General features: G+C 43.1%; 1 protein-coding gene across 1 annotated transcript in view; it reads left to right on the forward strand.

Annotated features, from left to right (window-relative positions):
* The first annotated feature begins 3,352 nt into the window (after nucleotides 1-3,352).
* Nucleotides 3,353-13,514, forward strand: part of rock2a (rho-associated, coiled-coil containing protein kinase 2a) — a 75,240-nt gene continuing 65,078 nt past the window's right edge. Inside the window, exon 1 of the mRNA XM_080751447.1 lies at nucleotides 3,353-4,571. Coding sequence (XP_080607573.1) covers nucleotides 4,476-4,571 — 96 coding nt within the window. The 5' untranslated portion in view covers nucleotides 3,353-4,475. The remainder of the gene's footprint in view (nucleotides 4,572-13,514) is intronic.

Here is a 13,514-nt window from a genome sequence, read left to right on the forward strand (position 1 = left end):
TTTGTTACCGGCTTCCGTAATTGGCTAACCTTGACCCATCAGCTTCACTATTTCACCATTTGTCAAGTCCCGCCCGTTGTCCCGCCTGTGTCTTGGTGGGACAAAAGTCCTTTCTCTCCATCCACTACCATTGAAATTCAGTTGCTTCTTATTGTTATTCTGAGTATTCAATTCTCATTTTAAACTTGGTTTCAGTAAAAAGGAGCCTCTCAGGTTCAGTATAGTGACTGCATGGGCATGTTTTTAAATGTTTTCATTTCTCCAAAAATTATGTTTTAGCAAATTCAACATAAAAAAGGTGGAACCAGGGCGGTACAAGGCAGAAAGAGCCTGCTGGTTGGTCAGTCAAGGACCAATCAGAAGGCTGACAAAGGGTGAATTGGCTGAGCTTTGCGTCACGTTCGTACCGCTTCGCCAAGTGGTGGCGTGTGAGAAAATGTGAGATAAGCCTGAGGCTCCAATATGTCAGGCGACAATGACTACATCAGATAGATGGGTGTTGCACAAACGCAGTGGTGTAACTAAGTACATTTACTTAAGTACTGTACTTAAGTACAATTTTGAGGTATTTTTTACTTTACTGGATTGATTGATTGATTGAATACTTTATTAGAAGTTCGCATAGGAAAAGCACAGGACAGTACAGTTCAGATACAAGTTCTACTAATTTTGATTTTAGTTTGATTGATGATTTAAACCCAAGAAAGCACAATGGCTTGTTCATAGAGACAAAAAACTCAAATGTGCTTTTTTACTCCACCACAATTATTTGATTTACAAATATTACAAAATACCACTTCAACCCTATAAATATTAGACAATTTTGAATATATCACATCTACACGCTATTGCTCACTATGCATCGTGATGTGACACATTGTGAGCTTGTAGATCATCTATTTTCAAAAGATGTGTTGCATGTGAAATGGTACATTCTTTAGAATGATAACTTTTACTTTTACTAAAAGTAAAAGTTATCAGTTATGTTGTCCCTCAAAGGCAGTGGTGGTAAATTATACTGCAGTGTAGAAATACTACAAAAGTAGTGGCAAAATGTATTTACCGGTAAGTACCAAAAGTAGAAAGTAGCCCACTCATTGTGAAGAATGTCCCATTTCAAAACTTTTCAAATGTATAAAAAGTATAAGAAATCTTGAAAATAGCAGATCTACAAGCATCTACAATGCTTAGGGCATGCTCTGTAAGGTAGATAGATAGATACCTTTATTATCCCACGAGGGGGAATCAATGGGTGGAGCTGCCAGAGGAGAAGACACCGAGAGAGGCTCTGCCGTTTCCCTTCAGGTTGGGTGGGAATTCCACAGCGGGGGTCAACAGGATAAGACCTGCCCACCAAACTATGTTGACTTGTCATGGGGAAAGGTTATCAGAGGTCAGCGAGAGAGGCCAGGCTGTTGTTGGAGGGGTCAGGGCAGATAGGAGGCCGTAGAGGCCTACTACTGCTGCATGGAGCCCAGTGCCCTGGGGCACTGAGCACCCACACTGTGGGACAGGCAGGGGCGTCACACCAAATTCTGGGCCCTGGGTACAAGGATTCACTGCGGGGCCCCTGTGCTTTAACTATTGAAAAATAGCAGATATACAATCATGAAAATCTTTGAATATTTCAAATCCTTCTGAGGTTTTTTGAAAAACCTATGTTTCTATGTCAGTGGAGCTCAAACCTTTTTATGTGAAGGACCCCCAAAATGGTATGTATTTGGCCACGGAACCCCATCTCAAAATATTGAGTTCCAGGGACCCCCCAGAAGCAAAATTTGAGTTACAAATGTTCGCTTAACAAATACATAGCCTATATTCAAAGATTTGCACACATTTTCACGACTTTTCAAAAATAGCAGATCTACAAGCTCGCAGCGCGGCACTCGGTGCTGCGCTGTGAGCTTGTATATCTGCTATTTTTCAATAGCTGAAGTATAACATAATTAAGGCCTCTCCACCACCTTGGGCCCTAGTACTCAGTCCCACTTTCCTACCCCTTGTAACGCCCCTGGGGACAGGACCCGTGTGACCAATTTCTATGTGTCCTAAATATATATAGGCCGTTATGTTTGTGTTTCCTATGTTAAAGATTAAAAAAATAAAAAAATAAAATATTCAGGAATAGAAAGCCTGCATTTTCTATCAGCTTGGATTCCCCATGATGTCACAAGACGATGGGTTTCTGACCTGCCCACAGCCCTCCTCTGAGACTTGAGTTGAACAGAATTATGCTATATTTTATCATGAACATTAGTGAGGACCAATTATATGAAGATAGGTTGAAAAGTAGTGAAGTCGTCCTTTAAGAGAAACTTGTGAAAATAGCAGATATATACCAGCAGCTTGTAGATCTGCTATTTTCACTAGTTTGGGTCCCGGGCAAACATCTATAAATTTCTCTTTTGGGTCTTGAGCTATACACTGCCTTTCTGTCTGAAAGAAATAATGTTAGCTCGAATACGCCCTCTGTTGGAGGAACAAGGTAAAATGGCAGCATTGCTGATACAATAATAAATATTATACCAACAATATAATATTTATGTGCAAATGGATGGGCGCGCGCAGGTGTTGGCTAAAGCCTACAATATTCATAAATTGCAAGCAACGGTTTTATCAGTAGCGGCTACTCTTCGCAGCACTTCAGCAGACACTTACTGTATATTTCCCTATTTCTCTTATTTCTCTTTATTACTATTATAACATTTTCCCTTTGTTATTTTAACATTTTAAGACTGCTTTTTTCTTTTCCCCTTTACTGACAATTCCCTATGCAAAGTACTGTGTTCTATCTAAATAAGCTGAAAAGCTTACTAGGATCTCCTTTTAGACCTTGTACCAGTGATTTGTATGAATTCCTATGCAAACTTCTATCAACCAACCTCTACTCAGTTATGTAACAGCTCTGTGTGTAGCCTACACACTACACATCATTTCAATTGCCATTGTACTGTACATACATTATTTTGTTTTGTGCAAAATAAACGTATGTTATATATTACAATTGATTACTCAAATATCGCGATTTTTCATTAAAAAGTAGTTCATAAGATGTTATCTGGGTGCATAGAAGTGTATGATTCAATTTGTCATCGTTTAGATTGTTTATCAAATGGCAACAATCGTTGAATCGCAGCATCGCAATATAACCGTGATATAAATCGAATCGGCAGGTCAAGTGAATCGTCCCACAGTCCCACTCCGACAACTGTTGATGTCAGCCAGGCAGGGGGAGGAGATAGAAAGACTTCAAGCTCACGCACACAGACAGGGGGAGGAGTGTGTGCGACGTGCGTGCGCGTGAGTGTGTGTGTGGTGTGTTGTCGTGAGGAATTCGGAGGAGGTTGGTTGGTGGAGTTTGAAGAGAGAAGCCCGGCTCCCTCCCCGACCAAACAATCGGTTGATCCTCCACCAAGCGGAACAACAAGGCTCGCTACCAAGGACAGGAGAGAGAGTGTTGTGTTCAGTTCTGGAGAGAAAATGCGACGAGCAGAACCCCAGGAAGAAGAAGCAGGGGAGAATGTTTTCTCATTAAAAATGCAGCGCGGGAGACGTGCAGCAGCGAGCGGACATTGTAGTTCTTTCCGCGGGTGACCTGTTGGTGGATCATGCATTAATATTATCACCCCAACCCCCCCCCCCCCCCAAAAAAAAAAATACAAAACAAAAGCAAACAAACAACAACTTATTATTATGATCTGAATGCGGGAATAAAACGGCAACAACAACGGCGGCGGAGCTTTGGTGGTGGACCATCGGATCGACTACTATAGTCAAAGTATTTGGGTGAATGCAGCCCTCCTGAAAGAAGGGGGGCGGTCGGTGAAAACGCCCTGTGCTGCTGCTGCTGCTGCTGCTGCTGCTGCCTGTTGCTGTGTAGTGTGGATCCTCCAACAATTCAAACTTTCGGCATTATCCATCCCCTCTTATTATTGGAAGATCGGATCTGATCGGTGCGGGTCGGGTCGGCTCCTTCCTCCTCCGGGCTGCAGACAGAAGAGCGTGGTTCGATTCGATCATCATCGCCACTTTTTTTGGGATCTATTTAACAAACTCGGGAGCCACAACAGCAACAACAACTTGGATAGTTTCATCTCTTATCTCTGGTAGTGGTGGTGGTGTGGACGGATGGACGGTGGTGTTTGTTAATTTTTCTTTTGTCATTGTTGCACACACGCACGCACACACTCACACAGACACAGAAAAGAGGCGATCTGGGTGGGCTGTGACTGTGATCGTCCAGTCCACACACACATACATTAAGCAGCAGTCTATAATAGCTCTGCTAGGCCCACGGCCATTAAGCACCAGGCAGGAACAAAGAAGAGAAGGTTCTTTTTTTCTCCTCCTCCTTCCACTCCTCCACTCCACACACATGTAACGTCAAAACGGTTTAACATTTTTTGAACGTTCAATAACGGGTGGAGGAGGGTGGCGGTGGTGTGGGGGCTTCTTGTCCCAAGAAGACTGCAGAGATGTCGGGCGCCGAGAGAAGGATGGAAACTCGGTTGAAACAACTGGAGGGCATGATCAGGGACCCGAAATGTGCCATCAACCTGGAGAGTCTGGTGGTGAGTTTTATAACAAGTTTTTAAGAGCTTTTTGGTGGTGGGGAACTTAAAAAAAGAAGAAGAAAATAGATTGATTGAAGACTTTATTAGAAGTTTGCATTGGACAAGGTGGATCAATGTTTCTCAAAGTGGATTCCAGGGACTCTGTGGGTTCCCTTTTGGGGGTCTAAATTGACCCATAAAAGTCTGTAACTCTGACAGTGTACAAAATGGAACCATCGGGTTCATTTGGTTCCATTTGTACACTGCCAGGGTTAAGGGGAGACCTTGACATTTGAACATTTGAAACACTGAGGTAGATAGAGTGCACGCCGCACTCTATCCATCTTTCTAAACAGTACATGTTATATAGACACATTCAAACACAAGCAGTGTTTATAATGGGCAACTGGCGTGTTATTGTCCCACACTGTAGCGCTCTGGAGGGTTTGTTATCATTTTTGGAGTAGGCGGACTTCCTTCCACTATGGTGCTGCCTGCTGCTAAAAAGACATATTGCCCATTTAGTGACACTTAACTATCCACACATCCTAGAGGCTAAACAACAATGTAGCTATTCTGGTTGGCAATAAAGTATGTGTGAGATAAAGAAAGGTGAAGTGGGGAGAAAATAAACGCACTTGGACGACAGGACAGACAGACAGACAGACAGACAGACAGACAGACAGACAGACAGACAGACAGACAGACAGACCCTGGCTAATAATTAAGCCAAAAAGAAGTGCAGACAATCTGTGCATGTTGTTGTCTCTGCGGATTAGGATTAGTGGATAAATGTGCCTGTACGTTGTAACCCCCTCCCCTCCGTGGTCACCTCAGGATTTTACTGTGGGCTAGTCTATAGGCCCCTACTAGACATGGACAGTAGCCTACTACTGGACACAGTAGGCTACTGTCCTTTTCTCTTACTGTAGGCTAGTAGGCCCATTTCATTTTATGGTAGTAGCCTACTGGACAGTGGACACAGTAGGCTAATATCCTTGTCCCTTACTGTAGGCTATAGGTCCACTTGACTGGACCCACAAGTCTTTTACTCTGACAGTGTATACATGGGACCAAATACACTGTCAGAGTTAAGGGGAGACCATGACATTTAAAAGTTTGAGCGCCATTGCACTAGGCAAGCATGCTGGCCTACTGGACAGTAGGGCTACTATCCCTTCAGGGTTCTACTGTTAGGCTAGGCCCACTTAGACATTAAGACAAGGATAGTAGCCTACTGTCCCAGTTTAGGCCAAGCTTATTGGCAGAGCAAAATGCCAAATTCATGCACAATGTCACACTATCGTTCTTTACCCCCATGATCAATGGTTGAGCAGCTGCTGTAGTGCACTGATCAAATGTTTTGCACTATGAAATGCCCTGGCCTTGATTCAGTTCTCTAGACTTTTAAACTGCTAAAAACGTGTTTGTTTAATAAAACACACAGACACAACTTTTATGGGGAAACTAGTGGCCCCTAATCTGGAAACCTTCATAGCAGGGCAACCACAACAAGAGTTTACAGGACTACACTTAGGTTGAATAACAGCAAAGGATTCTAGGCCGTTTCATGAGAATCCTTGAGTCAAATAACTCAAAAAGTGATTTACGACCCTCTTGTAAGTCTGGCGACTTCCACGAGAACTGTTTTAAATATGAGAAATCAAGATAAAGCATCTGCTTTAAAACACTAACATATTTCAAACAAGTGTCATACATTCTAGACTAGATGTAAACCTAGGTCACACATAGGAGTGATGACGGTGGTCAGGATGTTAAAAGGCATCCATTTGAGTTGCAGTGCCAACATTCCCCTGTTGTGGTTAAAGTTAGTCAGGGATTTCAAAACGTTACACGGAATGCCCATTGCCAATGTTGACATTTCCTACTACCATAAGCAGCTTGCTTTTTGAGACGTTCATCAATGCTACTTTTTGGGGTCATTTTGGGGGCGTTGTTAGTGTTACCAGATGAATTATAATGTATAAATAGCCACTATTAACATATGAGAAACTGCAATAGTACTGCCAAATGAATATCCCCTCCCTGAGGGATCAATGAAGAAGTGGGGTCTGGGGACCCCCAAGGAGTTCTGGAAAGGGGTTCCAGCAGGTACCCAGCTAAATTTGTTATGAAGGCATCAAAATCAGTTTAGCCACTAAACCTCTATACATGGCCTAATTGAAGATAGGTGATCTACAAGCTCACAGCGCATCTATGCGTTGGAGTGCATCTATGCGTTGTGAGCTTGTAGAGCTTGTTGATATGATAAACACTGAATAATTTCTGCTGTCAAATACTGAGAACCGCTCCAATAATATTGTCTGGGGATATCTTCAGAAATAGTGTCAAATCCGGGTATAAATTCCTTACCAAAAACTTTCTTCACCAATGTGTTTGTAAAGGTGTCTAGTAACACATCTCACAAAGACTGAAATTCAGTTTCCCTAGGAGAATCCTTGACAGCTGTGTTTTTCCTGTACAGTTAAGTTAATGGGACCCCAACTTTCAGCAGCTGTAGCGGATTTTCCTAGGCAAACTGATTTTCAGTGTTTGTGAGATGTGTTACTAGACACATTTACAAACACATTGGTGAAGAACGTTTTTGGTAAGGAAATCAATTCCAGGACTTTTTAAGATATCCCCTGACTAATAGGCCCATCTCTCTCTCCGTTGGAGAAAAGTAAAGGAAAAGAATAAAGTTGATGTTGTTGCAGTGAATTTTAATGAATCAGTGCTTACGATAAAGTTAGTCTGGTGAATTAGTAACATCTGTGCATTCCTCAACACCCGCGGGTCAGCGTGACCACGATATCAGGCATCCATTCCTTGTTAAACCACCGCTTCTCAAATGTATTTATGTCAAGGACTCTCAAATTAACATGCATTTGGCCTGCGGAGTCAGACCCCCATCTGAAGATATTTTGTGCAGGCCCCCTTCCCCCCCCAATACAAGATTAGTGTTGTTAAAATGTTTTAAAGATATTCAAAAGTTGTTTTTGAATATAGGCTATGTATTGCCTCTGTCGGGTGGAAGCTTAATTTGTCCAAAACTGTTGCTTTTCAGGATTCAAATACAAAAAATAACAAAGGTAGCAGATTGACAAGCTCAAAGCACGTTGCTTTGTGCCTCGTTTCAAGCTTGTAGATCTGCTACTTTTAATGCTTTCGTGTGACTCTGTAGTATCATCAAGTAGGGGCCTTGATTTACAAAAAGCAGCTTGAAATATGGAGATAAGAGGTTTCTTCTGCTTGACAGCAACAAAGTCTTTACTCAGGACCCCCCCCCTGCTCCCAAGGACCCCTTGGGGGGACCCCGGACCCCAGCCCCTCTTTTAAGAGCCACGGCACATAAACATTCGGTGCCACGGTGGTCTGTTTACTTCCTGCGTTGAGTCGACGGCGAGATACACAAGAGCGATGAGTGTGTTTCTAGACAAAAGTTGAGTGGGAAGCACGCGTAGGAGGAAGCAGCCTGCAGGTTTCCATTTTTAGCCACCTTTTAGTTGGTTTGCTGCTGCTGTCACCGGGGATGGAGAAGGTGGGATTTATGTCGGTGGTGGCGGGGCTTCGATCGGCTGCGTTCTCAAGTCTCTCGGGCTCATGCTCACTTTAAAAGAAGAGTGACTCACGAGTCACGACACTCCTGCTTATTTTGCCATGGCAACCCCAATAAGACACCACTCTTGAAATAGCTAGGTGCCAAGGACTGTTGAGTTGTAATAGTAAGTAACTGTTAAATCAGTAATGTACAGGTTCAGGCCAGAGAGAGGCAAAAATATAAGTAATGCAGTAGTGTAAAGCTAGTAAGCAACTAAGTACATTTTTTAGGTATTTCTACTTTACTGGAGTGTTTCCAGTTCTCAGTATTTCCCCACGACATGATCTCAGAAGCAAATATTGTACTTTTACTCCACTACAGGTTCCTAGTTACTTAGGATTATTAACATACATTAACCACAATGTGTCACAATGCCATGCATTGTGAGCTTGCAGATCGTCTATTTTTAAAATGTTTTAATACATTTTATACATATGATACCTTGGGAAATGACACATTCTGCACAAGGAGCACTTTCTACTTTTGGTACTCAACGTACATTTCATACCAAATTACCAATACTTTTATATTTTTACTTTTACTTACAGTGTTTTTCTACGTTGCAGTATTGAAGTAAAACATTCGAGTGCTTTTCTTTTCCACCACTTGTGTTCATGCAGGTTCAGGCCAGAGAGCGAGAGAGGGGCACAAATATCAGTAATGGTTTCCGTCTATTGTGAGGTGCAATTAAGGCTTGGCTGAACTCTACTGTGGCTGACTGACTGAGTGACTGACTTCAGCCCTGAGGCTGCAGTCCAGAACGCTGACTGTGTGAATCTGTGACTGCTGGTATGAGGCAGCATTCTGCCGCATCACATACAGTACATACTACTGTACCTGTCCTGGATGACGTCTAGGGCTGCGGCTGTTCTTCATACTCTCCTTTAGCGATTATTCTGCATCACCACTTCTTAAGCTTGTTTCATACCTTGTAGCGCCGAGCCGTCGTGCCAAAGTATTGAATATGAACGATCTACAAGCTCACAACGCGTCGCATTGCAGCACGTCGTGAGCTTGTGGATCAGCTGTTTTTTATTATTATTTAGAAAACCTTTTGCCTACATTGACATGCCCAAAATAGGGATCCATCATTAATTGATCATTTCATCAAATGATTGATTATCCATTATTAAAAAAACAAAAAAAAAACACTTTTGATTAGTTTGATTAATTGTTGCACCCCTAATGACATTCCATTGTGTTGACCTTCGACAACCTAAGTTTATGGTTGGAAATATAGTTTTAGGTTGATTCATAAAAAATCAAACCCAATGTGAAGTGAGCGGTGGTCGTGCTTGCATAACGTCTTCAGACTAGGATTTAAGTCTAGTATGTACAGGCCACACACACACACACACACACACACACACACACACACACACACACACACACACACACACACACACACACACACACAATGCTATGGCAAAACATGACAGGAATCTGGCTACAGACACACACAAACACACAAATCTAGGATGTACAGGCTACAGACACACACACACAATGCTATGGCAAAACATGACATGTACAGGCTACAGACACACACACGGCCATGCTATGGAGCGGTCTACCGCCGTCGGTGGTATGCTACACTCCATCATGGTGCTGTGTCGGTGGTATGCTACGCTCCATCATGGTGCTGTGTCGGTGGTATGCTACGCTCCATCATGGTGCTGTGTCGGTGGTATGCTACGCTCCATCATGGTGCTGTGTCGGTGGTATGCTACGCTACGCTCCATGTTTGACTCCCAGCAGAATGCAGTGTGACCTGTCCTTTTTGATAAGACGTTCAGGGCCAGACTCGCAGGCATAGCAATGTCCCAGTCTAGACAAGGAGAGAGAAAAATAAACTATTTCGTCAAGGACTGAAGTTAAACCATGGGTTTTTGAAGAAAACAACACCCAAATAGCCATGAAAAAAGTCCTCAGCAGTGCTCAGTCAGCAGCAGCACCCACCCACCTACACCATGTGCAAAACTCTAGCTTAAACGTCTACTGTTGTTGCCTCAATTAGCAGTAGAATGCAAGCACGAGCAGGAACCCTTTTTCTTTTCCCTGTGCAAGCTCAAATGATTTTTTTACTTGGCAGCCGAACGCGGTTGCTGACCGAGGTCCCGGACTCACTTGGCAGCTTGGGAGAATAGTGAGTGATTGTCGAGGTAAGCATAAAGAAAAGGGCATATCTCCCCCGATAAAGAAATATGGACACTTGATTGCACGGTCACATAACATAAGTTGCCTTTTCTGCCCAGTGCTCAAGGAAATGACCTCACTGAGTAAATAGTTGTCCTTCTATGTATGGGGCTCAAAGTCCCTTCCAATGGCTGCACTTTCCCCCCTCTCGCTTGTGGCCTTATCTCTGTCTCTTGTTGAGCTTGATTTATGCTCCCCGGCGTACGTCGGCGTCGCACGTCCGAAAATGGCAGATCTGTATAGCTCAGCACCGAAGACAGGAGGATGTGCGTTATTTTTTTTCTCTAGACCTGTAAGCTCACAAAGTGTCGGACGCGACACTTTGTGAGCTTGTAGGTCTGCTGTTCTCGGCATGCGACCGTGGCACGCACGATGAAGAATGCATCAGGCTTTCATGCTTCAATCTCCTAACCACCGTTTCCCCTCTGCCCACCAAGTATTTATCCTAATTGTACCGCCAATGTGGGTATCCTGACCTAAACTGGAGTTTAGTCAGCATATTTTGGGGGTGGTTAACCACGTAAACCCTATAATACTTTGTTGAGTGGGATCCCCCATGGGTCCACAGTCTCCACACATGGTCGCCTCCTTTTTCACTGAAAATAACCGATCCCCAAGTTCACTATGATACGACACCCCAAGCTACCTATGATACGGCACGTTATGCGCTTATAGATTGCCTACTTTTGGCAAATATTTCACCCATAATATGACGAAAATAGGAGATCTACAAGTTCAAAATGCAGTAACGCAGCACACCAAACAATGTGACGCATTTTGAGTTTGTAGATCTGCGATTTCATTTTCCACTAAGCTTTTTTTTCTCTCTTTCTTTTTTGAAAGTGGCCCTCACACCTATGTCCGACCAATATGCCCCGACAACTATGCACCGACCAATATGCCCATATATGGAGATCTCTGTATCCTTCAATTCTTGTCCCTTTTATGCCCCAATGGAGATCGCTGATGTCATCAGTAGCCTAAGCCTATATGCCCATATATGGACAATGCCGCCTTTTGTGTCCATGTATGGAGCTGACTGATTGTTTAATTATGCCTGATGCAATGACGACACATCGAGACAACACACTCCAAATATTTGGGCGTAGCGGCATTGTGAACTCCTTATAGGTTATGGCTGACTCATGGTGACATCAGTGTGATGACGTGGTCTGCCCGCCCGCCTGCCTGCCTGCAGGCCAGTCTTCCCGTAGGCCAATTCTTTTTAATTAAGTTATTAAATTATGTAGGTTTTTGTCATATCTGCCCTGTTCACCTTTTGTTTTACGAAGCCTAAAAGCTAAACATGAATGTAATTTCCATTCATCATATGTGTTCCAGTGTCAACAACAAAAACACCATTAAATCTTTAATCTCAATTATGTTGTGTGACACTTAATCGTCCTGTAACATTTCATAATTAGTATACAGGTCTAACATTGTCCTGACGACATGGTCAACAAAGACCTGTCAGGGCTCTTTCTAGCATAATCTTCTGGTCACAAGTGTGGTGCAATCAATCAATCAGAGACACGTTATGATAAAAGTGGCGTCTAAAGGCCAGGGAGGGGTTATACTGTAGATCTCTACATCACAAGCCCCCACACATTGCGCGGCGTGCTGCAATACTATAGGCAGAGTTGCACCGATAGGAAATGAGAGAGATTAATAACTTGTGATATTAACAATAATTGAATCAAGTATGACTGGCTAGAGAGAGAGAGAGAGACAACAGTATATTTTCTAATCTGCTTCCCTCTCCTTTGTTCATTTTGGTTTGTCACTGACTGCTGGTGAATGATGAGCTGAACTCCCAGACAAGTTGGATGCTTATCTTTGAGTTGCTAGTTTAACCACTTATTCACATGTTTAAACCCTATGTACTTCGATGATGTGGGTCCCCCAGGGTTCTGTCATTGGCCCCCTCCATCAGATGTCTTTGCAGTAAACAGCCACCTTGCTCACAATGTGAGCTTGTAGGTATGGCTGCTATTCTCACCGAATGTTTGTCTGTTGTTGCTGAATGTTTGCCTATTACACAGGTATTTTGAAACATTCTATGTGTTTGGAGGGGGTTCGTCCACAGTGCTGGTTCACAGCACATTACTAATGTGGACTTTTTTTTTACACATGTAACTGTACAGTTACTATCCCACCAATGTTGAGGACCAGACGTCACTGGTTGTGTAGTGGTAGTGGACTGTCACAAGGCTACGTAAAGAAGCTACAGTACTTAAAGCATTGGATACTAGTGAGCACTGTGTTAAAGGAGGGGCGCTGTTTAGCAGGCCAGGCACACTCAACACTCACACACACACACACACACACACACACACACACACACACACACACACACACACACACACACACACACACACACACACAGAATGTAAAAATATAGATCTAGAACACAGCGCTTCTTAAACAATTTACTTGTACAGTAAGGTACGGTACAGTATGGTACAGTACATTAAGGTACAGTACAGTAAGGTAAAGTACAGTAAGGCATAGTAGAGTAAGGTACAGTAAGGTACAGTAAGGTAGAGTACAGTATGGTACAGTAAGGTACAGGACAGTAAGGTACATTACAGTAAGGCACAGTACAGTACTCTTCTTTATTGGTTTTTAAGCCTCTGGCTCTAACCCCTTTGTTTTCTTTTAGCATCCTGCATTTGCATGTTGTATGATGCTTCAACTAGCCTATGACACATTACAACACCAAAACGAGTAGCCTACAGCAGTGGTTCCCAAACCTTTCAGGTCAACTCGAGACCCAACAGAGAGATTAGACATTTGCCTGGGGCCCAAACTAGTGTAAATAGCAAATCTACAAGCTCACAATGTGTCGTTTGCGCCGCGTTACGAGCTTGTAGATCGTCTATTTTCACTACTTTAATGTATGGATTTTTTTTTTTACTCGAGCCGTGCCCCTTAAGAATTGATCCGTGACCCACAAATGGGTCCCGAACCACTGCTTGGGAAACAGTAGCCTACAGCAGGGGTTCTCAACCTTTTCAGGCCGCGACGCCCAAAATAATCATATTTTAACTGGGGACCCTCCACCCTGACGAGCACTAAGAGTTGAAGCATTACATTTTGTTGCGAGGCGTTGTGAGCATGTAGATCGGCTATTTTCACAATTTCAGCCTCTAATGTTTGACAAT

The sequence above is a fragment of the Nannobrachium achirus genome (assembly GCF_963921795.1).
Source record: "Nannobrachium achirus genome assembly, chromosome: 20".
NCBI classification, from domain to species: Eukaryota; Metazoa; Chordata; class Actinopteri; order Myctophiformes; family Myctophidae; genus Nannobrachium; species Nannobrachium achirus.